The sequence below is a fragment of the Bacillus rossius genome, chromosome 3, assembly GCF_032445375.1.
Source record: "Bacillus rossius redtenbacheri isolate Brsri chromosome 3, Brsri_v3, whole genome shotgun sequence".
NCBI classification, from domain to species: Eukaryota; Metazoa; Arthropoda; class Insecta; order Phasmatodea; family Bacillidae; genus Bacillus; species Bacillus rossius.
In genome coordinates this window covers 127,871,236-127,895,791 of record NC_086332.1, presented here as the reverse complement: position 1 = coordinate 127,895,791, position 24,556 = coordinate 127,871,236, and the positions used below count along the sequence as shown (strand labels likewise).

At 40.5% G+C, this 24,556-nt stretch overlaps 2 protein-coding genes across 5 annotated transcripts in view; one reads left to right on the top strand and one right to left on the bottom strand.

Annotated features, from left to right (window-relative positions):
* Nucleotides 1-5,392, top strand: part of LOC134531240 (THO complex subunit 3) — a 49,547-nt gene extending 44,155 nt beyond the window's left edge. Inside the window, exon 5 of the mRNA XM_063366928.1 lies at nt 5,086-5,392. Within this exon, the coding sequence (XP_063222998.1) occupies nt 5,086-5,344 (259 nt within the window). The 3' untranslated portion in view covers nt 5,345-5,392. The remainder of the gene's footprint in view (nt 1-5,085) is intronic.
* Nucleotides 5,393-10,743: 5,351 nt separating this feature from the next.
* LOC134531233 (uncharacterized) lies at nt 10,744-20,171 on the bottom strand. Of its 4 annotated transcripts, none has more exons than XR_010074971.1 (2): nt 19,953-20,171; nt 10,744-13,329 (listed from the first exon to the last, which is right to left on the bottom strand). XR_010074971.1 is itself a non-coding variant. In XM_063366908.1 (2 exons), the coding sequence occupies exon 2, from the start codon at nt 13,242-13,244 to the stop codon at nt 11,661-11,663; it is 1,584 nt and encodes a 527-aa protein (XP_063222978.1). In that variant the 5' UTR covers nt 13,245-13,329; nt 19,116-20,168; the 3' UTR covers nt 10,744-11,660. The 4 variants fall into 4 exon arrangements, 3 of the variants coding, with proteins under 3 accessions (XP_063222978.1, XP_063222980.1, XP_063222979.1); XM_063366908.1 differs by having other exon boundaries at nt 19,116-20,168; XM_063366910.1 differs by having other exon boundaries at nt 10,744-13,222; nt 19,116-20,168.
* Nucleotides 20,172-24,556: the final 4,385 nt, after the last annotated feature.

Sequence of the window (24,556 nt, the reverse complement as noted above, 5' to 3'; positions counted from 1 at the left end):
ACAAACGCAGGCATATGATTCGTCGAAATACACACAAGTAACAGCGTGTGGCGTGCGGCGCAGGTTTCGACAATCGTGCACGTTTCTCATTCGTCACTCGAAACGGCGCACAGATACAACAGCGTGTGGTGTGTGGCGTGCGGCGCAGGTTTTTCGACGGTCTTGTTCTGTTCAAATTAACTACTCTATTGGCCCGAATATAAGGCGACTTGCAGTTTCAGGAGGACAAACAAATGTAAAAATAATTTTGGTAGAAATTAATGTGAAAATTCATTAGACATACGTTTTGTGTTGATAAATCCTTCTTGCATTTATGTATACCGCATTTAACTTTCCGTTTCACTAAAGCTACGTATTACTATTTAGTAGTGTGTTAAACGTAACAAAGCAAACAAAGAATGCAGCTTGCCGGAACAAAACACGTGGCTAGCTGCCATGGTGAAGCATACGGCCATGAATAACTTCGGTGACGTGACCGCGAATATTTGTCCATATTACTCTCTGATAGAGTCTCTGTCCTATGAATTTTAAAGAATATAACGGTTCGTTATATACAAAATAAACAGTTCAACGCAGATTGTAATTTTTGTTGTTTTTTATTTTTTCAAATAGAATATACCGACAAAGTCAAACTCTTCTAATGTTTCATTCACTCGTTCCACACGTACCTCTGCCCGTCGAAAATTTGCTCGTAGTTCGCGTGATGAGAATTAACGGAAAAAATATCGTCCTTCAGTAATGTTTTTACTAGTACACGAAGATGGGGCGACCTCAAACAGGGCCGCACCCAGCGAAAACGAATTTCGCCCCGAGCCAAATGCCGACGAAGGTGGCCGCAATTTCTAAGTTAGTATTGTTCGAAAGAAAATAAAACAAATTAGGTTGACTTAATACTCAGCCTGGCTCTGACCACCAACGTTAAATTATCCATTAGTAAATTACATTATAATTTAGCGAGAAGCCACCGAACGCGACCTACTGGTGCAGCAGTCGGCAGACAACTGGTGATCTCATGAACTCGTCTCCTCCACGCAGGGAGTAGACGTCACATGACCTCACCGACCAATCACACGCACGCTTCATTCACTCTTACAGATACAAGCCAATCACAGAACAAGTTACAATACAAGAAAAAACCTTTTACACACAGAACTCTGGGCTTCCCCTGATCAGTCTCTTTTCAATTTCACCTCGAAATCGGGGTCTCCCATTCTCGTTCTCTCTCCCACACCGTGAGAGAGCAGTTATCACTCAGTTCCCATGCAGGGGGGGAAATACCGTCTTTATCTCGGTTGGCGGGGAAGCACTGTTCCTTTCTCACTCCCACTTACAGGCCTCTCATGCCTCTCTTTCTAACCATCACACAAGCCCAGACACAGTCCCGTGATTTATAATTATATTACAACACGTTAATAAAATTTAAGAACAATAATTATGATACAAATTACTTTACAAAATTAAACTTATTGAGAAAAACCTGAATAAGTAGGCCTAAACAGGTAAAAATCTAGAACAGAGACTTCTTTGTAAATAATTACATAAAAAATAGTACTGATTGAAAATGTCTACTAAAATAATAAATACCTTCTTAAAAACATAGCAAGTGAAAAATATCAACCCTAAAATATATAACAAATGGTAAAATATCATTAGAAAGACTTTTTAAGAAATATTTACATTCATGAAAATAGTTTAAAAGAAAAATTATTTAATTAGGAGGGCAGGGTTCTGCAACATTACAAGAATAATCTATTATAATTATGTTTTTTGAATGTTTTTTACATAAATTAAGCAGGGATTACTGTAAAATTATTAAAATAGCTTTTGAAGAAACATACCAAATTCCTGTAAATATGGCGTCTTCGTGCGTGTTCGGCAATGTTCGTTTTACAACAAAGAAATTTTGTGGAAAGACAGTTGGCAGCCGTGAATTTCCAAACATTACATCCGAAATGTTCTTAACATTTTCTGTTTGTAAACGTAAACAATCGTTCTAAAAATAGCTGTGATATTTTAGTACAAATATTTCCGTTAAAAATCTGAAATTAAATTACCGTAAATGTTAACACGCGATTGTACACAAAGTACAAATATGAATTGTGTAATAAAAGGTTGCCATTTTCAGATGCTTCAACATTCACATTTTTACTCAAGAACAAATATTTTAATTTTCAACTTTAAACAATTGTGAATTACTGCAATATTGGGTGGATTTATCGTTTTCCCCGTGTGAGGTAACAATGTTTCAGTTAATATAAAAAATCGTGAGCATTTTGTTTAACAATGTTTCTACTGTAGCTTTCATCTTGGAACTAATGTTAGCGGTGCTGACGTCTTGGGTGCGAAAATAAGGCGAATTCCAATTTTCACATATCTCATTTATGTAAAAATGGCCGCCTTATATTCGGACCATTACGGTATTAAACGTTTGGAAATATGTAAATTTTTAAATTAACCTTAAAAATTGTTCAAAAGCTTAAAGATAAATGATATTATTTTTATTTTTTCCCACAAACGCTGAACGTTATATGCGGGAAGCATATATAAAGACAAACGTTATGAAAGGGAAATATTAACATAGGGATATATGGAAGTGATCAACGGAATAATTTTTTGAACTTAATAAACGGGAAAACGTGTTATGCGGGAACGTCTTAAGCGAGTTTTACTGTATAGGTGAAATCTGGTTGTAGGTAATGACTAGGGACCCTGAAAAATGGTAAATAAAAACTACCAATAGCGGTGCAAAAAAACTAGTGAAAGCGGTGTAAAAAACCTGGTAAGAGCGGTGTAAAAAGTCAAAATTTTTAATAAAGCTGTAAATAAAATTTGTTTCACTTAACACGTAGTACTTTTTTTTGGGGGGGGGGGGGGGGGGAAGAATACAGGAAAAGTGAAACTAACTTAACTGTTGAATTTTAACTTTCATTATGAGATAATATTGTTACGGCCGTCGACTTACTCTTATCGGTGTCGACCGTAAAGATGGAAATGAAGGGAATATGTATATGAAAAGTTGATACTGAACTGAATCGTGAAGGATGAAGGGGAAAGGGAATGGAAGTGAATCTACCGGGATCGCCTGTGTTCCTGATATCGTGACGGCCCTGTCATGAGTATCAGGTTCTGGGGGCGGTTCCACCACTCGTGTTGTTCCTTAAACAGTCCTTAAGGTAGGGTGACGAGTCCCTATTTGCAAAACATTTTAAATAAAGAGGTTAAGGGTGAACGTTTCCACAAGAACATGTTTATTTCCGCAGTTTCAACTAACATTTTATTCAACACATATATAATCCTCTACTTTCTGTGTCTTTATAATTACAATTTATAACATTCTATTTATCACACATAAATTACACATAATTAGTGAAGCATAGTCGTGCCTATCAGGGATACTGTCGTTAATAAATAAACCGTGCTGTCTGCCATTTCCTAGAGCTTATTCTTGACCTCATTGGTCTCTTACTTGTTTGTGCAGTTACCAACTGTTGCAGACTAATTTCTCCCAAGTTACGTGATGGGTTTTAAATTAATTTATTATTCATAATGTCTACCGCGTGATTTTTAAACTGCGTATTCTTAGTTTTAGAAATGAGAGAGAGAGATACCAACTATTACCATCTACATGGGCATAAGGCCGTTGTGCTGCTGTCTAGTGTTGAACCATCGTCGCATCGTGGCTGATCACTCACTAATCGTCGTCTCGGCGGCGGAGTAGCGTGGCTTCCATCTGACTCTGTAACTCTGACTTCTCGAGTAAAATCTCCCGGTATAAGAAGCCCGTTCTGACCCTGTTTGCGTGTGTTGTTAAAACATAAACAGTTCCGCTTCGGCGCCGCTTCTGACGTCATTACACACTCCCCCTCCTTCAAATCGAATATCAAAACAAGGTTCGATTCAATTCATGTCGAAGCTTTGCACAGGCCTAGTAGTCGCCTAATAAAGAAGAGTTAGCTCTCTTTTCTATTATTTTTGTTTCTCGTTCCTCAGCATGTAGTGTTAGTCTTCAAGTTTGTGCATGGTTTCTGGTTTATCCACCTCTCAAGTATTTAGTAATTCCAGTGTTACCCACCGCAGACTGTATGTGATAGTTTACTTTCATCATCCGCAATGCTTCCTGTTTTTCCTTTTAAAGCTTTATGATGCATTTATACTATGCATTACTTTAGCATTGTGTGGGTTTCAACTGTACCCATGGCCCTAATCTTCCGATGGGTCAGTTGCTAAATTTCCCAGTCTGATGCTGCCCTCTGCAGGCCATAATGTCTGAAGCCCGTTCTCCGAGGTTTGCCTTCTGTCCTTGCCACCGCACAATCAGCATCACTTCATTGCAACTGGCATGGAGATACGTTTTCCTCTACACGTTAATTAAATTATTATACATCGTGCTCCCCTAAGTGAAAAAATGTTAAAAAAAAAATTGCCAAAAACATTTTCATTGGTTTAAGAATGTAAATTTAGAAAGAAAATTGTAATTGGCCACGGTTTAATTATCGTGAGCCCGGCTGGCACTCTTTGTGATGCCTTTGTTTGTTTTAACGATTAAGTCGCATGGTTAACCACAAATCAATGTAAAAGTTATGATTCTACTATTGTTATTTTTGTTTGCTCAAAAAGATGACCACCTTTACATAATAAAATCAGACATACTGAAGTTCCTATGTTTATTTCTTATTTATTTCTCTCATTGTATACCTTTACGAAGTCTAATCTTGAACTGATGACTTTGGCAGGAATATTTCTTAAAGTAACTTAGTTTTATATAGCCACGTAGTCACTGTCCATAATAATAATCAACCAGAAGCTTGTATCTTGTAAATCAAATTGAGAGACATTTCTCCTCTGGACCATTTGAAAGACTTTAAAGATTTAGTCTTTTTATTATTATTATTATTATTATTATTATTTCTTAGCACAGTCTTCCAGAATATTTTGTTACTAGTTAATATGAATTGAAGAGGAGCTCCACTGAATGTGTATGAGGAATGACTAGTGTTCCTAATGAACTGGAAACCACAGCCAGCACAGAAAGTGAGCTGGAACAGGGGCCGGAGCAGCGGGCGAGCCAGTGCGTGTGCTCGGCAGGCTGGAGTGGCCGGTGAGAGCCATCAGCTTCAGCCACGACGGCCTCCTGCTGGCCTCGGCGTCCGAGGACCTGGTGATCGATGTGGGCGAGGTGGCGACGGGCGAGCGGGTGGCAGACTTCTCCGTGGAAGCGGCGACCTTCACCGTGGCGTGGCACCCCAGCCAGTACCTGCTCGCCTACGCCTGCGACGACAAGGACTCGTACGACCGCAAGCGCGACGCCGGCAGCCTCAAGGTGTTCGGCTTCCCGTCCGACTGACCTGGCCGCTCGTTACTTTCTCAATAAATTATTATTATCTTTACTGTCTGCTGTGTGCTCTTCATTATTTAAAACACCCTTCTAGTTATAGACTTACTTTGCACTCCGTGAGCAACGTGCTTTTTTCCGGGATGGTGGTTTGAAATTATTATTGAGGTAATAAAATTCACAGTTTCGTGTTTTCAAAATTTGTTTTGAAAACGTCATCACCAAATAAAAAAAAGTGAATGAAATGCACATAACTCCTGATGTCGTGGCTCAAATGGGAGTTCACCCATAATCTTTGTTTGCATCGCCATGAAGCGTGTTGATTTTTAAATGAGCTGTTTCATAGTAAATGTTGAATCAACAAAAACACACTCCAAAGGAATCCCAAAAAATATGTTGTAGTGCCCTGGTTGTGTCACTAACCATCTGGGGTTCCAGACATGCACAGCTGAGGCTGGTCCCTCCATGGTGCCATCAGGTGTTTTCGACACTCCTGGAAGTGGATGGTGCTCCGGCAGCAGCAAGGTGTCCATGGTCCATCCAGACTAAGATGACCCCACGTTGGGCACCAAATTGACTTGTCCCAGGTGGAGAGGCTTATGAAGGACAGGGGAAGAGTTTCTACTTAGAGGAATTCAAGAGCTGTTTCCGAGGGGTTGCTACCTCGAGAGGAATTCGAGAGCATCCCCAAAAGAATCACTAACCTAAAGGCTTAAATGAGTGTGTTCTAGAATTTGGTTAAAAAAATCTCTATTGGATTTCAGTCATTCTTTTAGCAGAATGACTGAAATCCAATAGGGATTTCTTTAAACTGAATCAGCTAAACCGTATTCTTGACCAATCTTTAACAGAATTATATTTCGGATTGACGTCAAAAACTGTCAGAATTATTCTGCCCCCTCCTTTGTTGCGGAATCGCAAATCCACTAGAGATTTCATTCTTTTTTTGTTTTTTTTGTTCATCGAAACTTTGATTTGTTTGAAAATGGAGGTTTTTTTATGGTTCTGAAATATTTTAAAATCGTGTGAATTCTTGGTAAAGTTAGGTTAGCTACATTTAAATTTTCTAAAATAGTAAAAATGGCTAGCTAGTTAGGGCCTATATTAGGTTTAAAATCAGCAATAACTTATTCACCTCGTTATATTATGTGATGTATATTCAGGTAAACATACACAATGTGATACTGTAGGTATGCCTGTCATTCAGTTGTAAGTTATTTTATTGAAATTTAATTTAATCCTAAAGAAACAGAAACATTATTAGATAAACTCACGTGTGATGAGTTTAAGAATATGTTCCAATTTACTGCACTGCCATTCCAACCTTGAAAATTTGTGTTTTCTTGATAAATAGCTTTTAACTAAAATGCAATTTCAAGTCTAAGATGATTACTTTCGTTCCTGTACTTGGCAATGTCAGTTTCTTAAATATTAACAAAAGTTATATTTTCAATTTTTCGTTACCTACTTAACATTTTACCTACTGTACAAGACAAATATGAAAATTTTCACAGTGTAGAATTTGATGCTTGTTTGTGGTGGATCAGAATTAGAGTAGTACGCTTATATAGGCTATGCACATTTATTTATTAAAAATGGATACTTATTACGGGATTGAAATGCATTCGAAATGAGTTCAGTTATATATGAATTTCACTCAATTACAACTGATTGTGAAAATAATGGTTATCCTGTTTATCCCTCCCTATCTTCCAAACCTAGTCAACATTTCTGCCATGCAGGTAGACACGTTTAGAAAATTTCCTCGAAAACAACAGGCACCAATAAAAACCCACACAAGTATTATTAAATAAATAATGACAGAAAGATAGTTGCTGAAAGATTTTTTGATAAATACATACAGTAAAACTTTTTTGTTGCGACCCCATTTATTGCGACCACCTCTCTATTACAACCCGATTTCAAGGAACCGTGAAAAAATTGCTGAAAATCCGAAAAAAAATTGGACAGAAAATAAGTTTCTTGTGGTGAGTAGCGTGTTACTGCGTTTCTCTTGCCGAGTGCTGTACTGCCGTAGGCAGCGCATATCTAAAAATAGTTACCACTTCCTGTCGACCGCTGTCAGCGCTGGACAACCCCCATTCCACGTCCCTTTGCCGGCAGGGTGCAGATAAAGGTTTTTGTGGCAACGTGTTTACGTTTAGCTTTTTGCGAGTACCTGCTGGATTTCTCTTTATTTTGATTACTATCGGTTGACAATACACAGCGACCGACTGGATGAACGCCCACCTCGACTTGTTTGAACTGCCACAGCGATGTTTATTTTGACAGCTCAAGCAATTATCTTTTCCCGTGGGTTGATAGAAAAAGGTCGCTTCACCCAGCATAAAAAAAAGGCTACGCCACTTATTCCCCTCGCAGGAAACACACTGGCTGCCGTCTGTCTCCCCCGCATTTATCTTTCTTCTAACATTCCACGTCTCACCTCTCGCGCGAGCAATAACGAAGCGACCACGCATTGAGCCGTTTTATGCTTTGTTTGGTGACAGTAGCTTGATTTTATTCGGTATATTCCTTTTCATAGGACCCTTGCTATTAAAATACATTTATATTTAAATTTGAAAGCTTGTATATTCCTTGCCAGAGATTACTGAACTCGAACTTGGTGTGAAAAGTGACATACTTTGACCCCTCCCTCACCGCTTTAGTACCCCATTCATAATAGCCCAATTAAACGGGAGAAGGGAGGGTGAAATGAGCATTTTCTCACTGAAGGTTTTTCAAAGGAAGCGAAGTTGGGGTGTTATAAGGGAGGACACTAGATGGTTTGTGTGTCTGGGAGGGATGAGCTAGCCTTGAAGAATGTTACCAAGGGGAGGGAGGGGTGAGCTTATGCGTCATGAAGCCGCTGCCGCCAGCCAGACGGGCGAGCTTCGTGTGCGCCCACTCGCGTTGCAGACCTACAGCTGCCATATTTTTACAGGAAATGTCCCATTATTTTTTTGTTATTCTTACATGAACATTATTGGAAGTATTAAAACCGACACAAAAATATGCTGTGTGTTAAAATTAATAGATTTTAATGATCTTTCATTTTTTTTTTTTTCTTTTCTGATTTTCACATTTTGGTCAAAATGTCCAATTTTTTGACGGTTCCCGAGAATGTATTCGTAAAATCACTGCTTCGTTAAATCCGGGGTTCGTGACATCAGGGTTCTAGTGTATTTAACAACGACAAGCAGAAAACGTACATGTAAACTAACCAGTAAAAAAAAAACTGTCTTAAGACATATTTTCTTTAGAGGTGGCCTGTAGGGCGAAGGACTTGTCATGAAGGTTGAAGTGGGTTTAAAGCAAAGCCGTCTAGCATTGTGAGTGACAGCATCCTGCCATTGTACGGCTGGTTAGCGAGTAGCGGTTTGGGAAGGGGGGGGGGGGGGGGGTTGAAATCACCTGAAAATTTCGGAAAACATCTATTACTACCCCCCTTCTATTACGACCCTATTCCTGGGAACCGTGAGGGGTCGTTTCAGAGAGGTTTGACTGTAGATTGTTTCCAAGAAGCTCAAAATCCAAACAATTAACAAAAGTTATCCCGAAATAATTGCCAAGAAATTGTCCATAAAAGTTATAATGTTGTAATTACTTGCAGTGATTACAAACATCTTAGTGTACACATTCATAAATCAATTTCTGAACCGACAAACACTGCATAAAATTTATTTTCACCTTAAAGTATACACAAAAATATGATACGAGTTGGTGCCAATTAAGCAGAAACTATAGACTAAAAAACTCATGAATCTTTAAACATTTTCATAAATATTTTGTTTTTTGTAGTACTTTTTCCACAAGAAATAAAGTTGACATTTGCATTACACTTTATATTTTCCCCTGCCTGAAACATTTTTTTTTATATAAGTCAGAGAATTTTCCGTTTCTCAGGCGTATCTTTACAAATCATTTTTTTAGTTATTACTTATGTATTCTTAATCATATAACTAATACGCTCATCAACTAAGGGAAAAAAGATGATCATAATGAAAAACTTAACACATTTCCATGAGAAATGCTCCTTCACTCATTGTGATTGGACTTCTACCAGTGACATCAATGCGAAAAGCAACATTACCACACTTCCATAGAGACTTTTCATTAACACGACAATGTTGATTTGATATTTTATTTTTTAATCATCATGTGCTTCACCATAAATATCAGCTGCATCCAAATACTAGCCTAATGGTTCCCTTAGCTAAGGAATCCACTAAAAGTGCATCATAGTCGTCACTGCCATTTTCGCATTGCTTCCAAATTCTCACAGGGGATGCCAAAGCATCCCTACATGCATCCAGTGAATTGAGATTTCTATGGATGCGACACATTCATATCCACTGTTGTGTTACTACATCCATTAGCTTCGGAATCATGTTTTTTGTGTGTGTGTGTGTGTGTGTGTGTGTGTGTGTGTGTGTGTGTGTGTGTGTGTGTGTGTGTGTGTGTGTGTGTGTGTGTGTGTGTGTGTGTGTGTGAACTTCATATTGCAGCATACAATTTATTTCAAATTTATTTTGATCGATAACATTTATAATATTCCACGGTACATCAAATATTTTTAATTGGTCATTGTTATTAACTTTTTGCTGAATATTCATAGATCTCACGATTCAAAATTTCTACGTGCACATAAGTACAACCAACTGGTGCTGTTAGTAGTAAAAAAATTCTGATACCATCCATCCATTAGAAATGCATCCTTTACATTTGCTAAAGTCGAGTTTATGATTAAGAATTAAGAATCAATTGTGTACTTAAGGCTAAGATCCTGAGTTTCTCCCGAACGCGCAAAGAAAGAACACAACACACGTAGTTCCAAAATCCTAGATAGAGAGCACTAGCTGTACGGTTAAGCTATGGTAGGATGGGGGGGGGGGGGGTGGAGGAGTAGGAGGAAAGAATCCACTTTTCTCATAATTCCTTATCGCCCAGCGGGGTGTCATGTTCTTCAACGAGCATGAGGGGGGTGGGGGAAGCCAGCCAACTGCCTGCCTCGGAGAGCAGTAAGATTTCCGCTCGGTCTTCTCTCTCAGTTCTCCCCAGACTTCTTCGACTGCTCGACCCTCAGCGCATAAGAATAAATATTACTGTTTTCGATACATTTCAGTTCTGAACCCGTAAGTAACCGTATGCAACCCAGCAGAATTAAAATAAAAATTAATTTTGTGCATACAAATGAAAACAAATATAAAGAACACTTCACATATACGATAAACATATTGTATGTTTTACTGCGTAGTTTTATAGTAATTTATACTCACAATTTAGAAATTCAAATTGCTGCATGCCAAATTTACATTTTAAAATTACATAATAAAGAAAAATTGAGAAGCAGTAAAAATTAGTAAGCTTAGTATATAATTAAATGTCTTTGGACAAATGGAAATAAAACATTTTGAGGACAAGTAATTTATTTAAATAGTAATGTATAAAACATGTATGTAGAAAAATAATTACACATTCATTGCAAATTAATAATAAATATCATTTTTCTTAGATATACAAGTATCATTACATTATATTTTCGACAACTGGTTCACATAATTATGCTATGGGCCCTGTCAATTATACATTTTCATTTTTAATCAAAAATACATAAGGGCATAAACGTTTGAGGCACAGAACATAACTAATATTAATTGATTTACACTAAAAACTACAAACACCAATACAATACTAATTTGAAAAAACTATTTGGAGGTAAACATAATTTTATTAAAATGACTCTGAAATTGAAGTAGGCTCTAATAGCATTACAAAATGAGGACTACAGTTTGGTTCCTCCGACCCTACATAAATTCACTACATATAAATCACAGATTTAAAATTGCTCAAAATTACAATAACATTCAAAATATTGTGTGACCTGATATTCACAGAGCGGACCATGGAGCGAAAGAGGACGCGTGTTGCTGTCAAAAGTTAAATAATGAAAAAAACATTTAAGGTAAGTGAGGTAGTAGTTGACCCCTTAAGAGTGAGCATTAGTTAAATTTTTTGCTGCAGATTGGAATGAAATTTTGTCAATAGTTTTGTTTAGCTACTGTTGTCTGTACGTAGTTTCGAAATTTTTCATAACATTTTAATTGAGATATTAAAACTTAAGTTTTAATAATTTAAAGCCGTTTTATACAGAATTTTAAAAAGTTTCGTGTCTGACGCGTTAACTATATATGCATGTAACCTTCTTGTTTACTAAAATAAAATTTCGTTTTAATAGGTGCAATAATTCTATCATAAAATAATTAAATTATAAATCTCTGCATAATGTAGAAGTGCAGTCATTTATGAAATCGCCTCTTACAAGTTACTAACATATTGTAAAGAGATGGGATGAAGCCCTTATAGAGACAAAGCACCATGGATATTTGTTAAGGCTAAAATATGTCAGAGCTATATCTGGAAAAGCCAAACGATGATCAGCTGATATTACCAATGTCGCCTGCTGCTGTGTGAGCCAATCTTGGTGCAGCACGAGTTCTTCTCGAAGGTCCTTTGCGACTAGACATGGGATCTCCATCTCCACATCGGCTATGCAGCATTGTACCACAGCATTGCCCAGTAAGGTCATGGTGGATCCCTGGGTGGCAAGCTGGGCCATTTGGGGTTGGGACTTAATAGGGGTCCCTGTTCTCTGCACAATACTCTCGTGCACAAAATTAGTGGTGGCGGCTGAGTCGATAAGAGCCTGAATGGGCTGTGAGTCCAGTTGCACCTTGACTCTTGGCAGTTCTTGTTGTGGGTGGTGCTGTACACACATAAGGCTCGGGGTCGGTCTACTTTCGAGCCGAGCTTGGGAGTTGAGGTTTTCTACCTTCGGAGTAGGGGTAGGGCTCGTTGGCACCACTCTTTCCCTCCAGGGGTCTACTGTGTTGAGGCTGTTCCTTTCAGACTGTTTGCAGCGGAGAACTGGGCAGTCTTTGTGAAAGTGTTGTTCAGGGCAGTGCCAACACTTCGGCAACCTTTTGTTGGGGGTAGCATATTCTTGTACCAGGGTTGATGGTGAACAAGGTTTACTTGTTACAGTGCCCCTAGTTTCGAGACAATCTCGCTGCACGGTAGTGGCTCGAACCATAAGTTCGGAGAAATTCTCGGGAGGCGGATGCCGCAGAAATGGCCGTAGGTTGGGCCGCACCAGCTCCAACAAGGTAGGAAGAAATTCATTTGGGTCTCTCCCTGGGTGTAGCCTCTTATAAAGTTTCCTTTTCTGTAGTAAGAAACTTTCGACATCCTCTCCTTCCTTTTGTTTGGTACCATATAATTGGGCAGTAAGCTTTGCCAGTCTTGATTGGTTTCCAAAATGGTTCAGGAAGCCCCCTGTGAACTCTTCCCAGGTGTCATACAGCCCTTCATGGTTATTCCACCATCTAGAGGCTTCCCCAAGTAGTACTGGACCTATCCGGTCCACCCATTCGGTGGGGTGGATTGCATGTGCCCGTAGGGCTTGCTCCCATTGGTGTACAGCTTGCACAGGGTCCTCATGATCCTGACCTCTAAAGGGCCGAGGTGCACTTGCAAATCTTGTACTCGAAGGTGCAGTGGGATTAACTCTACACTGGGCGCAGGTAAATGACATCCCAGCAAGGTCCAGTGGAGTATCTTCCCAGCCTAGACAGGCGAGATGGTAGTCGCGATGGCAGGCCTGGCAGGTGACGAGGACTAGGGCTATCCCAGGGCAGTTCGGTGCAAAACAGCGCCGGGGAGTTGGCACTGTTGGCTTCTTCTCTACCAGAAGTTGTCTGCAGGGCTGGCATATGTGGATATACGCCTGTTCAATGACTTGTTCCACGATACCAAGGCATTGTAGGTGAAACTGGGCATTGCAGCATACACAGGGAATGCTGGGTCCATCTGGTGCACTGCAGCGGGGTGCTGCACAGGATCCAGAAAACATCCTTCAGATGGGTTGGGCGCCACCAGGTGTTTTCTGCACTCCTGGAAGCTTGTGAAGCGGCCATGTTGGTTGCAGAGAGAGGAGGCTGAGGGCAAATATAGGACACAACAAAAAGCTAGGCACATGGATGTGTATGGTGACACAATGAAATAGTACGTCGAAGTATATTCACGTAGCTTGTGAACGATGCAATTGGATTCGAGTGGTACTAGTTAATATTACTTAAGAGCATATTCTTATTTTATATTACGTAATGAATGGACCATTTATAAATTTATTTTATGTATTATTAAAATACTTAATCGTTAATTTTAAGATACTTAGAAAATGTAAACAATGGCAGTTTCTTAGCATTAGCTAAAACAAAATATTTTATGTATCATATTAATTGTATAGTTAACATTATTGTAAGTTATATATAAAATTATGATGTTATATTTTATAAGCTCCCCTAGATTAAGAAAATAGTTTGCTGCTAAATTCAAAGCAGTATAGATTATTTATAGTGCTTGTTTTGTGACATAAAAATTATATTATTAGGACATACGAAGCATGGGTAGTTAGTTTACAAAATACGTGGCCTGTGGGTGGAGTAGAGAAGAGTTCCGCGCGGTTGGCGGCCCTGTCGTGGTGAAGAGATAACATGTCGGCGCGCGCAAGGCGCCGAGAGACAAAACAAAAAAATACCACGATGTCCGAAAGGACTTCTATTATCTGTTTTTCACAAAGATTGCCTGGTTTGCAGGCGGATGTGTTATAAAAAAACACAGATAAAGGGAGGAATTTAGACAAACTCAGGGCACTGTCGGCCGTGTGGAACAAACTAGATTACAACGCATTGTTTCGCTGCCGGACACGGGGGCAACGGCATGACCTTGTCTCCTCCAGCCGGTGAGGCGTGAAGGGGAGGGGTGAAGAGGATGACAGGGAGAATGACACGCGCGCCTGATAAGGCACGCTGCCTCCACGGACGTAGCGCCAACGGGGCCGCGCGGTGTCTCACCGCGCGCAAACACAGTCACAGCGGGATGTAAAATACGAGAGAATTTTAATTTAACTCACTTTGGGTGAATCAGGTTGGGTGCCAGTTTTAGGACTTAAAATAATACTGTAAAACGAAAGTCTTAGTGACAAACAAAAAAAATATTTATACCAAATAAACTTAAAGCATTCTCATAAATCAAACCAAAATACAGTTAACAATTTAAGAGTAACCATAACCACACAAACTGCTACCACATTGTAACTGTAACCATGCTAACTGCTACCAATTTGTAATTGTGGTGCTGTGCTCAGGATAAAACCATAATTATTATTAATAAAAGTCCGGTGGAAGCGTCAGGCTAATTATCTAAAAGGACTTGCCAGAGGGGCACAGCCCACTTACAAACACAATTTAAAATTAACCTCCCTGACAGTAGGAAAGGTTACGTGGATTGTGGTTTCAAGTAGCAGCAAATGAAAACAATCGTATGGTTTGGTTTCATTAGAGGCTTTTACTGTTGATTAGTAGTTTAGTATCTTTTCATTGCCGGTTTCTTACATTTGAAAATATCTTACGGCATTACAGACAAAACTGGTAACAATGTTAGATTCTTATTTTTGATACATTACATTTAGTACGCTAACGAATAAAATAAAAAAGGGGGGCCGAGGGGGGGATCATGCTATACTAAGTTCAATTGTTTAGGAACATTGAGCTCGCAGGCTCATAAAACAAATATATGTGTTTAAAATACAATATTGTATAGTAATAAGGAAAACATCCTAAAACTGGCGTAGTTATAAAGCTGTTCTTCACTTCTTTTTGAGGGGTGCCGAAAGATGGAGGGAGACTCCGTTATAGAGGCTCACGAGTTACATTTTGAGGTGCAAAAATCTGGCGCCAGAACTGGGCCACCATCTTGAACTGGTCTGGGGTCCTTGAATCACTCTGGAATTCTTGAGTACTCTGGGATTCTGGAACCTTCTGGGATTCTGGAACCCTGCCTATAAACAATAATCCACATGGATTAGCTTGGTTAGCAGGCAGTTTATGCCGGGCGAAGTTAAGCCCAAAAAAGGCAACCTAACAGGTTTGTGTGGGACGAAGTGCAGCTTACCTTAGCTGGCAGGGTGAAGTAGGTAGTATCTGTCCCTGGGGGTGATCCGGGGACGCGCGGTGCGGGAGCTCGCGGTAGCCATAGAAGAAATAATTATGCCGAAAACCAAAAAAAAAACTAAAGTTAACTTAACTATGTGGGCAGCTACGAAGAAAAACTAAAAAAAATCTAGGCGACATGGCCTGGCTCAGAAAGCAACTACATTATTGCCGAAAGTGGATCACGATAGCTGCTGGTCGTTACTGCGACCTGTTGCGAAGATGCGTGCTGGACGAGAGCTGCCCTAAAAATCCCTGAAATGGCGCCGGGACGCTAACTTAAAATTCCCGGTCGTCTGTTCCTCTGGAGGAGGGGATCGGGAAACCCGAAGTGCTCCGAAGGGCTCCGAAAGAAAAAAAAAAGGCTCCTGCGACCTATCGACTGAGTGTGAGGTGGACTGTTTCTCCTGGTGGGGATAGGATGGTCAGTAGTGCGCTCTCGCTCTCAGCTGGTTCGTCCTTTCGCCGATAGATGGTGTGGGCATGCGGATCAGAGTCTCGCAGAGACCACTGCGGCACTTGGTGGCCGCCATTTTGCAAGGGGGGGATTTTGGCCTTGAAGTTGGTCATTGCCGCGGCTGGCCGATGACTGCTGTGGACTAGGACGGGGTTGGGGGTATGTCCGGTGAATGACCTGCCCTGGGAGAGTTCGCCGGCCAGACATTGGGACGTGCGGCGGAGCTTGAAAAAAGGACACCAAAACGTGTTAGAGACCGCAAACTTCAGCACACCTCCGAGAAGGGGTGGAGGTGACCATGGGAAGCTTAGGGCGGCTACTTTCTTCACGTGTAGCGCGAAACTCGTGACGAAACGCGACGGCCAGTGGATACCGTTGCTGATGATAGCCCTGTAGTCGGCTAGAACCAGCAAATTTGGTGGGAAACGGCGGTGAGAGCACTGTACTGCTCAACAAGCTAACCTGCCGGTACACTCGACCGAACAAGTTTGGATGGGGCGAAAGCAGCGGGCGAAAAAGTAAAATTAAAGTTATAAAAAAAATTTAAAATTTTGTAAAACTAAGAAAATAAAAAAAATCGTGCCTAAAGTAGCACTGATTCGGCACATCCTAAACAAAAATACGAAAGAAAAATTGCCGCCATTACAAATGAGCCTTGGCAACGAATCGTAAACACATTGAGCAGTGAGCACACTAGCGCTCTTATGGCAGTGTACACAAACAAAACGTTGTTCAAACAACTCTCTAATGAGTGCACATCCCGTGATGCCAACTGAGAGTCACACAAGCAATATTGATTTACACAGAGTAATACAGCCCAACGTGATTAATTAGTCTCCAGAGAAGTGGGGCCTAGACGTACACCTAAACATTTAAGTGTACACACGAGAAGGGTCCGCACAATGCAGACGACACGGTTCTGTTTAGTAGGTCAAGGAACTTAAATTTGGCAGCTGAAAGGTTGCAAACCACATTAAATCTATTTGAAAATTGGTGCACAAAATGGCGAATTAAAGTAAATCCGACAACATCAGAAGCCACAGTATTCACGTGTAAACATCTACAGGAATTAGAAAATAGACCACTTCTAACTCTCCTTGATGTTGTAATACCGCATAAAATGTAGTTAAATATATAGGAGTACACTTGGATAGAAAACTACTATGGCGTGATCACATAGAATTAAAAAGAAAGGCAGCTTTCGCAAGACTCATGACCCTCTATCCAGTCATGAGTAGGCGACTCGGGAGCTCTGTTAAAAACGGCTTAATAATATATAACACGCTCATTAAGCCCATCATAACATATGCGGCACCAGCCTGGGCAACTGCGGCTGAGAGCCATTTAATAAAGCTGCAGCGAATACAGAACAAGAGCATTCGTATCGCGACAGATACGCCTGTGTATTCCCCCATCAGGGCTATGCACAGGGAGCTTAAACTCGAACTATTGAAAGATTATTATGTTTGGACTGCACAGAAATTCTATGATAAGTGCCACTTGAGCGCAAATATGTATATTTCCTCTCTCGGATACCGTGACCCGGAATTTTATCGCAAATATAAAATGCCTATTTCAATCCTGGCGCACAGGCCGCCCTAGATGCTCTGTGATTGGCCGGCCCGCTGGCCAATCACGTCGCGCACAGGTTCATGCGCGCGGAACCCAGCCCTGTCTATACGGAAAACTTCCTACGCGAGTAATACTTTCAACAATAATTATTTAACTTATAAATACCTAAATAAACAAGTAGGCTGTAATTATTCAGCAATGAAGAGCCTTGTGCAGCGGTGAGTCTGCCATTGCGGTCGGTAAGATGAAACACCACACATGTAGGGTGTCCAATCGGCTGCAAACAGGGCATGGCGGCATTGCAGTGCGAGGCGAAGTAAAAATAAAATATAAAAAAATATATAGTGACACATATCATAATTAAATACTTTTAATCCTCAAATAGCTAGTAGGCTGTACTATACAGAAATAAGAGCCTCGTACGGCGGCGGGCCTGCCTTGCAGACAGCAAAATTATACACCGGCTAAATAGGGTGGAATGCTGTATGCATGTATTGGCATGGCCATGCTAAAGTGCGAGGTGAAGAACTAAATTAACAACTAACTGTAAATTGCGTGCCATGACTGGAGGCGCTTGCCTGGGCATTCAGTGCAAATAAACACCAATCGAGTTGGGGATACCGATACGAGTGGCATGCTGTATGCTAATGGGCGGCGTCCTTCGAAAGTGGCACGCATATAAAACCTCAATTAATTAATAAAAATAATAAAATACGAATGCTCTTTCTTCATTCACCTTTAAACCTATACACCGACAGTTCTTCCACTATAACTAGTGAATAGACGTTAATATAATTACATTAGCCTATATTATGTTACATAATATATATTAAAAAAATCTAAAAAACCAAAAACACCGTTAAGGCATGTTAGCCCGTGCAACATGCATTTACTAAAATTAGTTTAGTTTGTAGGATAATTAATTTTCTTTCTTTTAGTTATAGGTGCTGCTGTCTGGAGCGGATGTGAGTGGTTCGTGTTACACTCACCGCCAGGGGCGCTTGCGTCCCTGGCCATCAAATTCCAGTCCCGGAGAAGACAACAAAGCGGACCTCGAGTCCAAGTTCCCAACCCCCGCATGGTAGAATCTTTCTACTCTGGCCAACTCTTCATCCAGACCATCCTCTATCTCCTGTACTTTCCTACATTTAATGCATGCAAACTTGCATCCCGCATGAAAGTGCCCAGGGTTTTCCCTGTGTCTATGCAGATTTTACCTGGACCCAACTTAACTAGTAGTTTAGACTAGAGATAAGACTGAGGGGAGTTGGTCATGGCAACAATCGCTGCCATGACTGGCCAGTCCCCTCCTAGCACATGAGGCATGTGACCCTCTCTCTGCATGGCTAATCCCAGCATGACTAAGGCGTGATAGGCTTCGGCCTGAGATGCACTTAGGACCCTTCCTAACCCAGACCCCTCCCAAACACAATTAGTTTTTAGTTAGGTTAGGAAAAAAACATTTAAAAAAAAATTATCGTCTCAGGGGCCACTCGACTCTACTCTTCAGGTACTAACGGGGTACATATGCCTGTGGTCATGCTTGGTCGTCCAGCTGTGGTGTGCACGTCTACATTACACTAGGTCAGTATCGGTGATGTTGCCCTTAACTTCATGTCGCTATTCGGCATCACTAACTTAACCTGCTAGCAGCCTCTTCCCTGTCATAGTTTATTTCACGGGATTAACGTAAGCAGCCTACCTGCATGATGCTGCAGCCTAACTGCATGATGCTTACTTGGAAAGACCTTCGTTTGATATCGCCTTGCTGTTCAACCTAGTTTTGTTGCCTTTTTTTTCTGTCATTTTTTGTGAATGACACTATTGGATCTCCTGATCGTAGCTCTAGTGTATCGGCCTTTTAATGCTTGTTGCCCCGGGTCAGCTTTAATAGCTGTTCGCCCCGTAATTTTGCCAGGGCTTAACCTTGCTTTCTACTTCTCTGTGCGCCCCCCTCACATCACGCTGGACGGCGTCGCCTTGCTTACACGTGACGCATCACATCTGTATTTTTATGTTTTATAAACTTTTTACGTGTGTCCCATAGTTATTTGAATGTAGTCAACATGCTGTTAATTTATTGTAAACTTTTCTAGCACTTTTGATTCGCCCGTTTGGGTGTCTATTTTATGTGCTTTGCATGAAGGTATATTTACTTATATATTTGCACTATTTACGTCAAAGAACGAATTATTGTATTAGTCAACATTATAAGCATTGTAGACAATGTTCGTGCAACAATTGTTCCCATCTCTTGATCATATTGTACACCTCATTGGCATGAGTTCCTGTTAGGGAGCTTCACCTTGATTATGAAACATGTCCTCGCTTAATAAAAATATCATTTATATGTAGAGACCTGAAATTTTCGCGATCGTGATAACGCGAAAAATAACGCGAATTTCATTGATAATCGCGAAATAATACGATTTCGTTTAGTTTTCTGTATAACGCGAAATTTTAAGAAATGTACAGTAACAAACTTGGTTTCATCTTGAGTTCGCCGGCATCGCCATTGTCAGAACTAAAACTAACCAACCTTAGCGGTAGCCTGCCACTGTTTACGTTTCGAAAATCACATATTTTACATGTATGTATGGAAGAACGAAATATATTGCTGCTAAGATGTGACCACAACACAAAATAAACATAATGTACGCAACCACAACTTCACGTCATACGTGAGCGATACTGTTGATGTAATGGCTGGAAGTAGAGGTGGGTCGAAAAGTATCAACCTGATACTTTAGAACTGATACGCGCCTGTATCAGGAACGGCAAACGAGTACACTTCAAAAGTATCAAGTTCTTTAGTATCAGTTCAGAATTCGCCTGGAACAACACCACGGCCAATGAGCGCAGAACCCGATCGCAGATGACGGTCACTTGGGCGGAACTTGTGAAAGGGGAGGGAGCAGGAACGACGAATAAGGGATAAAGAAGGGAAATAATGTAGGGGAGGAAGCGCAGGGGAAGTCTTTGAAGGAGAGGCGCAAAGCGAAATTGTTACGAGTCGTTTGGTTATTGTCCCACATCAAATTACGCTCAGTGCGCAGTGCGTGCACAGTCTCGTTCAATAATAAAACTAAAGAAATTTCAATATTAAAAAATTCATTAATACAATTTATATTTTTTATATTTGTGCACCTAACAGCTATGAAAATGCAAATAAATTCTCAGTTGACACTAATAACAGATGTAATCAACATATGGACTTTTTTTTCCGAAAACAATTAGTAACTATAGTGTTTTCATACATTAAAAGATTATGATTTTATCAAAAATTAAAAATAAAAAAAACAGATACGTACATTATGTATAGTGAGCATACTATATCAATGTTTACGTTTCAAATGTTTCTTCAGATAAGTCGATGATGATTTATAACTCAGTTTTTGTTTACACAAATTACAATTAGCAAACTCATTATTTTCCGTAAAAAAATTCCACACAAATTAAGTCTTTTTCGTGCACTTATCCATTCCTTATTTCACTATAAAGATACTAACTATAAAGCATGACAGCCCGCAACAATGTACATGGTGGTAATTAATACACGGCCAGGACGAACTGCAGTGAATGTTGAACTGATTGATACTGGCTGTATCAGGCGGGCTTGAGAGTAACAGAGGTAGAGAATTACCGGGCGTGATAAATAATGTATCAGAGACACCGATACCTTTATACGCTGGTGATGACGGCACGGAGGATGTGTACCTTGTCGCTTCCTGGGACCGCTACTGCTCTGATACAAAAGTATCAGATACTTGTACCTAGGTACATTACTGTATCAGTATTAGGTTGGAACAGATACCGAAAATTGCTGTAACAACCCACCTCTAGCTGGAAGGAGGCGACAAGTTGTGAGCAAGCGGAACCAGAGTGGCCAACCCTTCAGCAAGAAATGTCCGTACGAAAATGTCATTTGGACCGTATTTCCCGATACAGGTCCGCTCATGAATTTTTTTACGATTATATTAATAAAACTATTGCACAATAATGACTTCGTGATTTAATTTTGCCATGAAATAAAATTAAGTACGAAATAAACGAAATAAAATATTGTTCTTACACAACGCAGTTATGGAATAAACCTTGGGAATAAACGATTTGTGACACCACAGAAAGATTGCATGCTGGGAAGAATCAGCTTTTTTTCACAAACCACCGGCACTCGGCAGTCGTGCGCACGTCTGCCGTAAGGATCAATGCTATGTGTTTGTAACGCGATTCCAGCTGAAGTATACGTCCGTACATTGCCACTTCTTTCGTTTAATGTATCGTATTTTACTGCTGCATGGGAACATTAAAATAAAATAATTTGAGTTTGTGTAAAAATATGCTGAAAAATGCTGCAAGTGCGCGGCAACGTGCCGACGATTTCAAAAGCGACGGGCTATATGCACCCGATACGGCGACATGAATGTGCAAATTTTGTAATTTTAAAGTCGTATTTGAGAGAAATGACACCGTGATAAAGCACACTAAGAGCGAAAAACACATAACTAAAAGAAAAAAATATAAAGATGGGTGTGCTGATAAAAAAATTCAGAGCTCTGTTGCAGAGTGCTTTGGTAGTGCTAAACGTAAAAAAGCAGACGTCGAACATTTGGCACTGAGGACAACAGAGGCCTTCGCTAAAGCTAACATACCTCTTCAAAAATTGGATGATCCTAACATAAGGGCATGGCTAAATGAATTTGTGGCAGGTTCTGGAGACATGCCTTGTGTCAAAACACTGAGGGAAAAGTATGTTCCTAAACTTGCTGAATACCACTTTGAAAACGTGATGGAAATTGTTAAAGATAAACTAATTTTTATCTATTCGGATGAGACTACAGACAGTCAGGGAAGATGTGTTTTTGTGGTACTCTTTCTAGTGCTCCAAGAACCAGTAGGCGAACCTCAGGTAGTAGTAGCCAGGGGCCTAGCCAGGGGGGGGGGGGTTAGGGGTTCAAACCCCCCCCCCCCCCCTTAACCCCAAATATTTAATTAAATTTCTTATTCATCACTCAAACAAATTTCATATTAAAACTTTAATATAAAAATACCATTACAATATTTAAATTTAAGTACCGAAAACAGCTAAAATACCACTATTTTACACCTTAAAATCCAAATTTTCCCGGGGGAGGACCCCCGGACCCCCCGCTTTAATACGGGGGGGGGGGCAGGCTTCTTAACACCCCCCATACACAAATCCTGGCTACGCCACTGGTAGTAGCTTCAGTTAATTTTCTTGCAAAAGCAGATGCGACCACATGTGCACAAAGTTATTTCAGAATGTGTAAATAAGTATGAAATTTCATACAAGAACATCAGAGGTTTGGTAACAAACTCAGCTCGCTACATGACAAAGTGTGTCAACAGCTTGCAAGTTCTGTATGGAGATCACGTACTCCATATTTAGTGCTGGGTTCACAAAGTTGCCCTAGTAGGAAATGTGTTGTCATGTAAACTTGAGGTAAACGATGTCGTAGTGAAGGTAAAGTCTGCCTTTTTTTAACACTCGCAAGAGGAAACACCAATATTTGCAAGAAGAAACTGTGAAACCAGATTGACGCCACTCCCGCTGCCTGTTTTTAAATTGATTATTAAGGTTGAAAATGATCTCAGGGGTTTTAACGGGGGTTCGGCCTCGTGACTGCAGGCAGGAGCGCGTCTCTGTTCGAAACCTACCCGGGCTGTTCAGGCCACCCAGGACGCCATATAAATAACTGGTAAACGATTTGACACGATACTGCACTTTATTCAGAACCGATACACTTTTTGGTCCAGGTACTGGCCGCTTCTGTTGTCTGACCGCTGCGACACGCGTATTTCTCTACGTAAACGGTACGCGCGACCAGGATAGGTTGCCAAGTGGTGTACATGGACTTCTACAGTGGTCGATTATACATGTGAATGGCGCGGCGGATAGTCACAGATCTCCTGTGCTGCAAGAACTTCTACAGGCAGTTACGTTAACATGGAAAATAGCACATACAAACGGACGTTACAAAGTTATTTGCAATCTAACCTGTGGCGAAATATTAAGGTCCCGAAAAGTACGTAACCCGGTACACTGGAATCATACACGTTACAGTCACTTATTAATCAGAAATTACTCAGTTAGATTGCACGTTACAAGTTACACATTTACAGACGATGAAAGTTAAGAGACGTAAATTAACGAGTAAGAACTCGACACACGTTACTAAGAGTCTTTGACGATAACAATTAATTGGCTTTGAAGCCGAAAAGCTGCGTACCTCAATTACGCTGTCCTTAAACTGGACATGGAATTACGTAAAATATGTAAAATTCCCTGTTGGGATAAAATTAATTAGTTACGAGTCGCACGAAATATCGTGCGACTGGGTGGGGTCAGCGCCGAGCTGGAAGAAGGATTTTAAAACTTACACTATTGCTGATATGTGTAGCGCGAAAGTTGATGGCTCGACGTTCGCGGAGCATCCGACCCCTGCGAGCTCCCGACGGTAACTGAGTTCGAGACCGCCCTGCGGCCTCGCGCCTAAACGCGTGGAGCGCGGGAAAACAGATCCGGCCAGTTTTGGGCTTAAAAGACATGTTACACAATATATGATTATAAAACAATTAGACATGATTTCCCTTGAATTAATTATCTTTTAAATTGTTATTAAATTGGTTGTTTTTGATTTGAACAGAATAATTACATATTTAATTCGGCGCATTACCACACCCGGCCGGGCGCTGTCGTCGCTTTGGTGTTCGTCGCGGCGCACTTTTACACACTCGGCGGAAATCACGCTCGGACGTGTTTGATGCACTTAAGTGTAAGTGTTGTTGTGACATAACGGCCTGTGCGAACCAGAGGGAGCACCGGCGGTCGGCGTCAAGATAAACTGTTTCCAATGCCAGTCAATACTCGTTGTAATTCATGGTTTCGTGCAGTGTTCTATCTGGCTGAATTTTTTTTTTGGAAATCATTCACTTTTTCAGAAATAGTGACTTTCAGGAAACTAACAATGCAGGAATTAAGTATCTGATCATGCTTTCAGACAAAGAAGTATCCATAATTTTAGCACAGTGTATTTTTGTACAGCAGCATGCTTCTGAAATAATGGATCTGCTAACGAAACTTGAAGGGTCTAAGTACTCTACATCACATACTCTGTATGT